Consider the following 13,852-nt stretch of genomic DNA (forward strand, 5'->3'; position numbering starts at 1 on the left):
AGACTATGTATCCCCAAGAGTTCTGTTTCCAAATTACAGGTTATCAGTTAAGAATATGTGGGTTAGGAAAAACATCTATAAGGTTATCAAAGACACAGATGCTGCCATTATATTATATTGGTCTCTAGGATTCAGAATAATTTGGAGAACTAGCCATCCCATATTCCCATTGAAGAGCCACAAGGCTTACAGATCAGCTTAACTCTAGAATGACCTCACCAAACTATCATTTCACATGTTACAACAAACTAGGAAGTGTGAAATGCTGTAGTTTCTTATCTCTGAGATATTATTCAGGTTTCAATCTTTGGAGACATGCTGAAATTATACAATATAAAAAGATATTTTCTCACCAGTTAACATGTGTACCAGACAAATGGAAAGAATTAGCTTCTAAACTAACATCATAACATGATTTTTTTTTAAAATACCCCAGATTAACAGCTCTTTTTTATTCTTATTTCAGGTCATACCACTATCAAAAGGGACAGCTATCATTTCTCAAAATATTAGACATTTGGTTATACCAGAAAACTTAAAACCTGCAAAACTCATGAGCTTGATAAAATCATCTGATCACCATCAACGTCATAGAGGAATGTTACATTTTAGTATTGTCGCAGATGACACGGAAGGTCACTTTGAAATTGATAGCTCAACAGGAGACTTGTTCCTTTCTAAGGAACTTGATTATGAAATAACATCTCATTATCTTTTCAGAGTGGTTACTAAAGACTATAGCAAAAATCCCCCCCCTAATAGCACAGTCTTCCTTAGTGTTGATGTGGAAGATCAGAATGACCATGGCCCTTCTTTCCAGAATGAGTTCATTGTGATCAGCGTAGAAGAGAATGTTCCCATAGGTACCCTGGTGTATGTCTTCAGTGCCAAAGACGGCGATGGCAGTTTTCTGAACAGTAGAATACAATACTTCATTGAATCCCATCACCCTGGAGTGAATCCATTTCTCATCCACCCCTCATTTGGCACATTAGTTACCGCATCCCCCCTTGACAGAGAGACAGTTCCAGCTGTCGTCCTGACGGTAACTGCATCCGATCAGGCTGTGAATGTGACAGACCGGCGATTGAGCTCCCTGATGGCCAAGGTTGTGATTTTAGATGTAAATGACCACAGTCCCACTTTCATGTCTTGCCCCATCACCCATGTCAAAGAGGATGCAGTGGTGGGCTCCCTCGTGCATCGCATAAATGCCCAAGATCCAGATGAAGGAAGGAACGGAAGCGTAACATACAGCATCCTCTCAGGAAATGACAACATGACTTTTATGCTTGACAAGTCATCAGGTACAGCACAATATATTTAGCTTCTTTATATTAAAGCCTCTGGTCACTGGCTTACATTCATCCTTTTAATTTTTCTCTTTTTAAAACTATATTCCTCAAGATGTGTGTTCTCTAGCAAAACATGACTGGATTCACTGTTTAACTTATCCATGAGATTGGCACAGATGTTATGTTCACTTTAATTGGTCTATTTGCTAATGCTGATTGTGTGTTAGCTCACATTTTGCCGGCTGAACACTCACTAGCAAACTTCTTTGCCTCCATTGCGGGTCTTCATAGGGTAGGAGATGGTATCAAAGTGGATCAAGGGGGCAGATGACAAATCAAGAGCATTATCCAACACCTTTTTGATGGAAATATTTGTATATATCTGGAAATAGTTTATTTTTAAGTGGTCAGACTGATTGGGACATTAAGACCCTTGCTTCTCACATTAGTTGTGACATATTATTTGCAGAAAGATTTATTCACTCTCAAGTACTGTGTAGAAGTGTCATTCACGGTCACTTCACTTGTCCTACTGTCACCATGTTGCTAGATAATGGATACTAAGAGTTTTAATGTAGTTAAATTTTGTGTACAAAGTGTTAGTTTTAGAAATTTGGAAACAAACTTCTTTCTACCTGTTTTTTAAGGAATACTGAAAAATAAATGGACAACTATCTCATTCTCCAAAAAATAAAGTTGTTTCTACATGAGCCTTAGCAAAACTCCCAGCTGTAAACTGTTTGGACCAACTGTTAGTATGAGTATCATTTGGAATGGAGCTGAATGTGTAAGATTTGGAAGTCATGCTCATAGTCTGGCTATATCCTGCTGGAAATTTTCATCAAAATATTTATTAAATCCTGTACATATGGTTCCATTCTGAGGCTTGTGTGGACACAATCTAAATGCCCGACTGACAGAGATATAGCCCAGACATAGACTGCTGATTGCTGTGAGAACTGGGGCTCTCCAAGGACCTGTTTCCATGATTCTTAAAACGTTTCCAAGATGGCTAAGGAAGATCTATTTCAGTTTGTTAAAAAAGAATAGATAAAATTAGAATTATGTCCCAGTACTGTTGTTATGAAGCTTGAACAATTGCAGTAGCTATTTCAGTTGAGATATTTTTCAAAGATATGAAATTAAATTGCAGAATGCAATTTCTCATGACTTATATTTCTTAATGAAAAAGACATAGGGAGCTTTCCAAAAGCTTGAAGTACAAAGTGATGAGTAATTATTGAGAAACTATTTTGTAAAATCTGAATCAGAAAATCTTTCTTTAATTATTTAAATATAAGTTCTTATAGGATTAGCATGTTTTAGAGAAGCAAGCAGCAATCCTAAAAGAAAAATATGACATTTATAATCATGTTAACAATTATATGTGTTCAATTCTTTACCACATTTTGCTATATGGGTGTTTGCTAAATAGCAGTAGGTGGGAGACCTACTTTTTCCATGAAGTTTATTGTTTGAGTTATAAAGTCTTTACTCCTTATTGTTAATTAAAAAGACAGTTAGCCAATAGCAATGTAAAGAAACCATAACCCTTTGACAAAAATCAAATATTTTTAAAGAATGTAATCATAATCACATTTTTTTTAACTTGGTCACTTTCAAAATATGAAGAGTTATTTGACAAGATATTTATTGTTAACAAGTATCCTAGATATTTTTTAAAATGAGGGTTGATGTTGGGTAGATGGATAATTTTGATGCCATTCTCTTGGTAGATAATGGTGTATGATAACTAATTTCTTATATCTCTGTTATCTTTATACTTTAAGTCGGGGCAACTTTTAAACTATTAATGTTATCTTTTTAATTCTAGATAGCATATAAATTTAAATTTGGCTTAATAATATTTATTCTTTAACAATTAAAGCTTCTGAATTTTTATCTGATTAGGTAAGTTAGACATGGGTAAAGTAAGCATGACTTCTCTAAAGAATACTTATTACATGTTATTTTTCTTCTCTTTCAAAACAGGCTTACTTACTACAACTTGTCCTTTGGATTTTGAAATAAAAACACAGCACATTCTGACCCTTCTTGCATGGGATGATGGCATGCCAGCACTTTCTTCATCCCAGACTTTGACAATTACTGTTCTTGACGTAAATGATGAGGCACCTGTGTTTAAGCAACACCTATATAAAGCTTCAGTTAAAGAAAACCAAAATCCAGGGGCATTTGTCACAAAGGTCGAAGCTATGGATAGAGATTCAGGTAATTTAAAAATTGAAAACTAGGCATATAATGCTAAAAAAAACCCACTCAAAGCTTATAATTGACATAATTGAAACTAAATGTGTATAGTAGTTTATCTCAGACTTCTAATACTTTCATTTCCATGCACATAAAAACACATGCACATGTACAGATAATGCATGCTTTTATATATAGCATTTATTATATTGCTTTTTATTTTTTATTTACAGCAGAGTGGTATATACCTAACTAATGTACAATTTTCTTATTTGATCACGTTAAGCAGAAATATAGACAAGGTATCACTTTTTTTCAGAGTCTAATAGTTATACACTGAATACAAGAAAATAAAAGGTTCTTAGTTTCCCTCTGCATCATATGATGGAAGAGCCTAGGAACCTGGAATCAACTGCCTGGGTTTGATTAGCACTGTCATTGACTAGCTGTGTAAACTTAAGCACGTTATCCATCCTCTCTGTGCCTATTTGCTCATCTGCAAAATGGGGATGATAGCAGTGCTTACCATATAGTTCTGTTGTGAGTTTGAAATGAGATATCACATGTGAAAAGCTTAGACTATTGTCTATCGCAATAAGTTCTCAATAAATGTAGACTTCCATTATTACTATAACTATTATTACTATTATTATTATTAATATCAACAACTGTGTCCAGACAAATGACTTTGAAGTGAACAGGTACTGTGGCTTGGAATTATAAAATTCCTAGACTGTTTCTTTTTGCTTTTTTAATTTTATTTAACTTTTTGGGGGGATATTTTTTGTGTTTTTTAAATTTTGAAATAAGCTTTAGATTACATAAATGCTTCATGGAAAATACAGGTGATTCCCACATACCCCAGCCTCTCCCCCTCCCATACCTTCCCCCATTAAGAACATCCTTTCTCAGCCTTTTAAATTCACAGCTGAATATAGCAAGTAGCATTACACATAAGAATTATGATAGTTATTCAGTGCTTGCAAGAATTATAATAGATGTTCCATGAAAACCATAGTGTTAACAACAGTATTTTTCTACTAAATTATTAACTGAAGAAGTAGAAATGCATTTCTTTGAATTTTTAAACTAAATTATATACCATTTAGATGCTTTACCTTTCTGGAAAACATCATTTTGAAATGAAATACCCATTTTACATGAATTTGCCTGCGATGCTCTGAGGGCTAACCTAATTTTTTATCTTTTGACCAGAGTGGGGCAGTGTGATCAAGGAGGATTTCTTATTATACTCAAAGACATGACTCCAGCATGTTAACAGTTGTTTGTCCCAACCTGTACTTAAAGAATTTATTTAGCACATTTCTGGGAGTATCATTTTAGGGTGATAGAAACACTGGAAAACCTATGTTTTACGTTTCACCATTATGTCAGTTCAGTAAGGTCTCTCAAAGTTTTCTCTGTTGTCAACAAAGCAGCAACAGGGCTCTGAGGAAAACAAACAAAAAACACTTCCTAAAGTTTACAAGCATACTCTGTAACAATGGCTGATATGTGAGTTAGCAATTACTAAGGTAAATAAAATAGCTCCTTCCCTTTGGCCTTAATTTATTTTATTAATTTTATTTTTTATAATAGACTCTACCAAAACTTTTTCCTTTGCTTTCATATCTGAAGAGAGAGGTAAAAATCTCTCTCAATTTTTTGCATGTGTCAACTAAAGGTGGCTATCGTAATTATGCTCTTCCGTTTTTTTTACCATCAAGTTGTTTAGTGTCAGTATTATTTTCCTTCAGAATGAATAGTCTGCAATGGTTACTTATAATAGTGACATAAAAGTATGCCAGGTGCGAATTTAGATTCACAAATTATTGTTTACCTGACTTTGAATTTATGGATGTTTGAAAAATCTATTGACATCATGAGTCTGATCTAGCCTCACATTTATTGGAGACAATTTTGATGTACCGGAGATCTCAGTGTTTTAAATGAGGCCCAGTCTGTTAAGCAAGTGGCTATGTGTTTGCATGTATGAATGTGCTTTTGAACACATTTTCCCTCAAACTTTTTTTTTTATTCTGCTAGTTGGGTTAAAACAGTGAAATAGAATAATGTATGAGGATTAAATGATGTAGTCAAGATTTTAACATGACTGGCATCACGCTGGAATTTATAAATGGTTTACTTTATAATCTGTATTTTAAAAAATACTATAGCATTACGTGATACTAGAAAGCTTAGCATATGTTTTCCAGCATTATACAATGCAGTTTGTGTGTGTGTGTGTGTGTGTGTGTGTTTTAAATGTAAGCCTACAGTGTTATTCAGCATTTAAAACCCATGGGGATCTGGGCACTGAATGTTTATGATGTATGACTTACACTAATTCAAACAGGAATTTCTTCTTGTATTAAAGGGAAAAGGCAGCTACCACGTTTTAACTAAGATATTAAAACTGCTATAGGATTTAGTGCCACAAAATAGAATTCCACTGTCAGTGAGAAAAGAGGTAGCCCCACAGCCCCTCCCCTCACCCCGTCGCCCACGCCCTGGAGGAAAGGATGTCTTTCCAGGCAAGATGATCCTTTCTGGCTGATATATTTGCTACAGTTTTAGTGAATAAAAAATAATTTATCAGCACCTGGCTGTAACAAAACTGTCGAACTATGTAGTGAGATCTTATTCTCCACTCCTTATTTGGGTTTATCTAGAATAAACTCTACATTTGGTGCCCTGGCAAAGGTCTTGTACTTGATGTACAACCACACCCCACAGCCTGCACTTCTGGCAAGGGAGAAGCACTGCCATGACAATGTTCCATTGGATCTAAGACACCGTTAACTATAAGGTGCATCTAAATTAAGAAATGTTAAAATGGGGGGCGGGGGAGGGAATGTGTCTTAGAATTAGTTGTGGTAAACAAGGACTCCTCTCCTTAGCCTTTGAAATGTAACTATTAGGTAGGGAGGGGGCTATCAGCTTTATCCTCATAGGGTACTATATGGTACAAAAAAGACCAAAGAATACGGAGTAAGGATGCTTGAAAGAGCTGAATGTATGGCTTTTTTTCCCCAAAGATTTGTTTTATTTATCCCCCATCCCTTGCAGCTTGCTCACTGTCTGCTCTCTGTGTCCATTCGCTACGTGATGTTCTGTGTCTGCTTGTCTCCCTTTGTTGCGTCATCTTGCTGCTCCAGTTCTCTGTGGGCGCGGGCAGTCAGCTCTCCGTGGGCATGGGCCAGCCTGCCTTCACAAGGAGGCCCTGGGAAAGGAACCCAGGGCCTCTCATATGGTAGACGGGAGCCCAGTCGGTTGCGCCACAGCCGCTTCCCAAATCTGTGACGTTTTATAATTATAATTTCTCACTCTACTGCACTACCGATTGGCTATTATGTTTTTTTAAGTCAGTTTCTTTACAGAGTGGTCTGTCCCTGTATCATCTCCTACTCAGGCAAACTATCCATCAATTATTCCTCCACACGTTATTTGTGGTTACTCATTGCCATGCTGCCCCATTCTTTCACCAGCAGCATTTAACCCACAGCTTTAGATTCAGCTCCCATCCAGGGCTGGGCCGCGGGGATCAGGTCCCAGTCAGGCTCACTGACAGTGCCCCAGTCCTGGCAACTTTGACTCTACCAAAGGCCTAACAGAGGAATTCGAAGGTGGACCAGACCCCGGAGAACTCCAAAGCTTGAATTCCCCTCTCCCAGGCCTCTGAATATTGCTAGAGAAAATCATTGCAGCATGCTAACTGAAGCCACCTTCTACTCAGTCTGTATTATTTCTATCAATCCCTTCTTACTGTTCTGCTTGCCTGTTGTAGATTATCTAGTTGGCTCTCTCAATTTAAATTCTTTCTACATAAATTCTTATTATAAATGCAATTGCAGAAAGGTAAAAAAACAAATTACAAAAAAAAAAAAAAAGAATAAGGTCTACTCTTAAAACCACTTACCCAGAGACAATCACTGTTAAAACTTCTATGTATATTCATGTTTCACTTAACACAGCATTGTATTATAATTATGTAATTGTTTCCTTCTCAGTCTTCCCTCTGGACTGTGAACTTCTCAGAGATTTTGGACACGATTTATCCACTTATCTCAGGTCCATAAGAATGTGAAAGATATGACATAGGAATTCAGTAAATATTTAGACTGTATGTTTTGAGAAACTAGAACATCTTTTGCCTCAATTTGACTTCACTCCTCAGAATTCATTCATTTATTTATTGTTTCATTCAAATAATATGGCATGATCCCATTTTTACTTTAAAAATGTGTGAGTCTGTGGCATTGTACAAGTGAGGAAATATATGAAAAATAATCTTCCTAAAACTCAAATCTTAACATAGCACTTGCCCTTTCAGAATTCTTTATAAATTCCCTATAGCTTGGAAAATAATGGTCTATATCTTTTAGCTTAACAACCAGGCATTTTATAAAGTGATTCCAGCTTTCTTCTCTAACCTTAATTTCTGTGACTCCCTCACTTTTTGCTCTGAGTCAGGGGTTTGCAACTTTTTTCTGTAAAGAGCCAGATAGTAAATATTTTAGTTTTTGTGAGCCTTATGGTCTCTGTTGCTCAAACTGACATTGTAGTGAGAAAGCAGCCATAGATGATCCATAAAGAAATGGGGATGGCAGTGTTTCAAAAAGTTTATTTACAAAAACAGGTGGTAGGCCGGATATAGCCAGTGGGCCATAATTTGTGGATCCCTGATCTGCCACATGTATCTAATTAAAATGTCTAAGTTACTTGCTACTTTCTGCTCATCAGATCCAATTATCATGATGCCATCAAAGTGAATCAATGTGATGTTCTGTTGGAGACCAGATGATCAACATCTCTGCCAGGTAGATTATGGCAGACAATGGAAGAGCTTATGTCAAGATATACTGTGGCTCCTGCTGGGTGAAAGCAAATCTCTTTTGATAGATTTTACAGATTGGTACAGAGTCGGTTCTTGAAAGATGTTTTCTGGGATCCATAGGACCATCATCCACCAGACAACTATTACAGACCTTTTCGAGGAGCTAATATCTAACCAATGTCCTTCCCAGTGTCTTTGTGATGGGAGGGTCCGCTGAACCCTTGCAAAATACGGGAGGAGCAGAGTGGGCTAGTTATACATGGTAAATCTATTTTAATATTCCCATTTCCTTCCATTTTTTTTTTTTGTATTCTTTCCTATATAGTATGCAAAGGAAGAGCTAGCATTTCAGCTTTTATGATCATAGGCTTTCACTGAGTCCAAACAACCCAAAAAAACTGTCAAGAGACACAATTCTGTGTGCTAACACATTAAACTCAAAATATTTGGTAAGCACACCTTATTAATAAATCCAGCCTAAGCTAATGTTATATTTTGCCTTCATGGATCTCATGTCCTTAGAATTGATTCCCACACATTTTGTCCAGGTTTTTCTTACTATTCTTTTGAAAGTGCAAGCTACTACTTCTAAGTCAGATTTGTACTTGACTGCCTACAATATGCTGAAATCTCCTTGCAAATAGCTGTTATATCTGCCACCCAATTTGGGTCTGATTTTCAAGAACATGAATCTTAGGGCTTCCATTGAAGCTTTCTGGTTTTCTGACTATTACTTCACCTATATGTATAAAGCCTCAGCTTATCATTTTCTTTCCATAAGTTCCCAGTACATTCAGAAACAACCACCCCACACCACATTCCATATTACCATCATATGGTCAAAATCAACACCCTTGGGCCTCTAGAGATCTGATTCCTTTAATAGTCACTTCATCACAGCCAAACACAGGTATGAATTTAGTTGATCATTCTCTCACTACAAGTAATGAGTTATGAGTATTTTGCTTCTGGTGAGCCAGGAACTCAGCACTGTATTAATCCCATAACCACCCAATCCTGGAATCTCTGTTTCCCAGGAACAGTTACTGGATCAATCAGGATGAAGTCGGGGAAACTAGATGTTACAACACAGGTGGTGGAAGGCTGAACAAGCAAAAGGCAAATACTGATGTAAACCCACAAAATAATGATTGGGAGCAGCTGTCACCCCTGCTACTGAAAAAGGAGAGGTTGGAGTTATAGGAGCCTAGAAAGAAATGAGGAAAGGGGTACCACAGAGCCTGCTTCAGGAGTGCCAAAGAGGCACAACAGGGCCCTTGCTTCCTCCCTCTTTACCTGGTAACTCCTCTTTAGATTTAGGGGCTTGCTCATATAGGAAGTCTTTCATTACTCCTTAAGTATATTCTTCAGAGCAGCTAATACTTACCCAGTCATGTATTATTATATGGAACTGTAATTCCCACTTACTTAACGGCATCCTGTGTGAGGGCAGAGAATTTGTCTTGTGTTTAGCACTTATATTCTTAGCACCTGGCGTCGTATCTTCGCGCCTAATATCACTCTATATATGTTTATTGAATGAGTTAATGAACAAACTATCTACCTACAATAAGTGCGACCTGATCCATTTCATCAGTGCTTTCATATATTCCATCAGTCTATAACTCATTGATTTAATCATCTCCTCCACTCGAGGGAGAACTCTGAGGACCAAGATAAGTATTTATTATTCATCAGTATCCTTCCAGTGTAGAACATTCAGTAAATGTATGCTGCATAAATGAACACATGAGGGAATGAAGGAATTAAACAACCAAACAGATTAGTGGAGCTCAATCTAGATACTTGGGTGTCATCTGCCTGTGGGTCGAAGCCAAAGCCATTGAGTTGGAGGGAGGTAGAATGGATGTACAGAGTGTGATGACAATGATGTGATGACAGCACTGAAGTTGTTAATGTACAAAAGAGCCACACCACATCACAGGAAATAGGAGTGATATATGGCATGGAGGAAATCAAAAAAGATTTTTTGCTTTTCTTTGTTTTTGCTCCACCATCACTTCCTCTTTTCCTTCTATCCTCCCCCATCCCTCCTTCCAACCTTCCCTTCCTCCCTCCCTTGCTTCCTTCCTTCAATAGCAGCCAGCAATGTCTGATACCCAACAAAGAAAAGTTAGGTAAGAACTAAAAATAGCCAGGAGACTTTATAACCAGAAGTCCGTTGGTGACTGTAGTAAGAGTAGCTGGGAATGACAGGAGTTTGAAGCCAGCTGCAGAGAATGGATATCATTTTAAAGAATCTTGGCCATAAAGAGAAGGAAAAAAGTCTTGATTCTTACAACTACAGAAGAACATAATTTAAGAAAAAGTTTAAATGAGAGAAATTAAACCTAACAGGAAACGTCCAAGACAGAGCACGTGAATGTTTACTTCTGCCAGTGAGACAGAAAGTAGGAGTTAGCTTTGAGAATGAACACAGAGGGTAAGGAGTTCTTGCCCAGGGCTTTTGTTTTATTTGAAAAATAAAGAGTGAAGTAATCTGTGAGAGTGAGTCAGAAGGTTGTTGAGTAGGAGACGGAATTGGCGGAATTGGAGGGGTGATCACAGAGACTTGGAAAGATGGGCCATTGACCATGACATTTCAGAGGCCCTGGTCTAGCCTGCCATGAAACTTTTTTCCAGCCCCAATCAGCTGAGAGAAATTCACAGCGAGCAGAGAGATGGTTAAGAGGCTCCCGGGCTGAGGCACTCCTGGATGTATTTGTAAAATGCCATTTAGATTGAGGGAATTTACATGTTACTGAAGTGATGGGCTGGACTGGATAGGAAAACAAATGAATCAAGGAAGTGGAGAAGAGTAAGAGGCCACTGGACTGCAGATCTTGAGGTCTAAGAGTTTACACAGAGGCACACACTGGCACACATGATGTTCAAAATGCACCATATGAGGATGTGACTAAATATCTTCAGGGCCAGACTTTCAGTTTGCTTTGTAAGGTTATGGACTTGGACTAATAATTTCTCATCTACTTTGGTAATTGTTATTCTCAAGTTATTTTAGTTCTGAAGTAATGCTTGTTTTGGAGGATTAATTATAAGGATGTGAGGATGAAATGACAAAGCACAAACTGAACCATAGTAATGTAGTTTCAAATTTACCTCATATAGATGTGAATATCACGAAGTTTGGGGTGAGGGAAGTGTTTGTAGCCTGGAAGGTGAGTGGATTGTTATCTTAGGGATAAAAGCACTGTGGAATAATAGAAATAATAAAATTTATAAGATTCTAAAATGTCAGGGAAATATTGGGTACAATGTTAAAGTACAACAGAGGATAATGGGAATAGTTGGAGGAAGAAAAACTATAATGATTTGAATTTATATTTAAAAATTTAAAGACATTTTCTAGGTTTGATTAGTATGGGGATTAAAAATGTTTAATATATAATATAAATATAAGATAAGGTATTATATACAGTGTACTATTAATAATATAATATGTATGACATAATAACAATTATAATAAAGTAGTGAATTTATTTAAGAAAGAAAAGATTCCCAAACTAAAAGGTGCTGCTCTCTATGTAAGCTCCACAACAGAAACCAAAATCTGTTTTACTCACTGCTGTGTCTTTGGCACATAACGCCATGCTTGGCACTTAATGTTGGCCACCAAATATTTGAGGAACAAGGACAGTAGAAGTTAGATGGTACATTTTATAATTAGGCAGAAATAGTAGTAATAAACTTTAACAACCTGGAATTTATAGAAATTCTGTCTTAGCTGTAGAAGAGATTATGTGTTCATTATATTATCCAAATAATCACTATATTATTTGATTATCATTAATGAGTAAGACCTGATGATATAATAAAACAATTTAGTGAACTCTGACCAAACCATATCAGATACATGTCTTTTGTTACATTTTTTCTAAGGTGATTAAAAATGCTCTGTAGATTATCTCAAATATCCTTTCTTTCCCCAGTGAAGTAGTAAGAGGAAATGTAGCGATTCTTATATAAAATTAGAATTATATTCCACTCATTCTAGCACTCAGTTCTAGATTATATCTACCAGACCATGGAGGAATGAAAATTTCCTTTTTAAGACTGGCAAGATATGAATTTATATTTGAAGTTATTTTTTTGGTGAAGGTCAAAAGAATGGTATTTCATCTTTTATTAAAGTATAACATTATATTCTTAGTGCTATACTATAGCTAGACTCTTTATCGGTTAAGAAAAGAACATAGGAAACTGAGTGAAATGAATGTGTGTAATTGGAAATAAAATATAATGCCATGGGATAAACTCATTAAAATTCATGGTATGAATGATCTTCGTAAGAGATGATGGAAATGACATGATGCTTTTCCAAGGGAGAAATGAAACCACAAAAGTATGGTAGAGATTATTTTCAAAATACATCATAATGCAATACCACATTCTCACTCCAGATAAGAGGCTGAATACTAAGTGAAACAAAAATACACATATAAGCAACTCCATGTGCCAGCTTCCTAAGCTGAGAATAAACAGAGTACTGTGACTGAGCACAAGCTTTTAAAAAGCGGGTCAGTCTACAGAAACTGTCACCTGCCTTCAAGGTTACAACTATGTCATTAAATCACAATCAGAGATGTTTGAAGGAATAATTAGGAATATGTGATAGAATTATATACTCATAAGAAAATTTTTATGGCAAGGAAAATAGCATTCACTATGGGGAAGTCTCACAAGATTTTTGAAAATCAAACATTTCAGTACATTCGGGTTTATTTAGCAAGAACATTCAAAAGAGATTTTAGATTTTGATTATACCTTAATTTAAAGGTGATTTAGGGAAGTGGACTTAGCTCAATGGATTGTGCATTCGCCTATCACATGGGAGGTCCAGGGTTCAAACCCAGGACCTCCTTGACCCGTATGGAGCTGGCCCATGTGCAGTGCTGATGCGCACAAGGAGTGCCGTGCCACGCAGGGGTGTCCCCTGCATAGGGGAGCCCCACGCACACAGAGTGCAGCCCGTAAGGAAAGTCGCCCAGCGTGAAAGAAAGTGCAGCCTGCCCAGGAATGGCACCGCGCACACAGAGAGCTGACGCAGCAACATGATGCAACAAAGAGAGACACAGATTCCCGGTGCCGCTGACAAGAGTAGAAGTGGACACAGAAGAACACACAGAGAATCGACACAGAGAGCAGACAACTGTGTGTGGGGTGGGGGGCGGGGGAGGGGAGAGAAATAAATAAATAAATCTTTAAATAAATACATAAAAGTGATTTAGGCACCTTGCCTTTAAATCATCAAGGGCCTAACATGTTCCTGGGGAAAAGAGTAGGAAAACCGATGGATGAATTCCCGAGGGATAAATGCTAAAGTTTTGTTGTTGTTTTTTGTTTTCCTTAAGGACTCAATTCTAAGCTTCAGTTTGAAATCCTGCCAGGTACTTTCTTTGAGTTGTTTGAAGTAAATCCTGACACTGGAGAGATAGTGACGACCACCACCCTTGACAGAGAGTCTCAGGAGATCTTCACCCTTAGAGGT

At 37.0% G+C, this 13,852-nt stretch overlaps 1 protein-coding gene across 1 annotated transcript in view; it reads left to right on the top strand.

The window, feature by feature from the left end:
- The window catches only part of DCHS2 (dachsous cadherin-related 2), a 282,266-nt gene that overhangs the window by 207,544 nt on the left and 60,870 nt on the right, over positions 1 to 13,852 (top strand). Inside the window, exons 9-11 of the mRNA XM_058274999.2 lie at positions 467 to 1,307; positions 3,288 to 3,527; positions 13,716 to 13,850. Of these exons, the coding sequence (XP_058130982.1) occupies positions 467 to 1,307; positions 3,288 to 3,527; positions 13,716 to 13,850 (1,216 nt within the window). The remainder of the gene's footprint in view (positions 1 to 466; positions 1,308 to 3,287; positions 3,528 to 13,715; positions 13,851 to 13,852) is intronic.

This window comes from Dasypus novemcinctus, chromosome 1, assembly GCF_030445035.2.
Source record: "Dasypus novemcinctus isolate mDasNov1 chromosome 1, mDasNov1.1.hap2, whole genome shotgun sequence".
Lineage (NCBI taxonomy): Eukaryota > Metazoa > Chordata > Mammalia > Cingulata > Dasypodidae > Dasypus > Dasypus novemcinctus.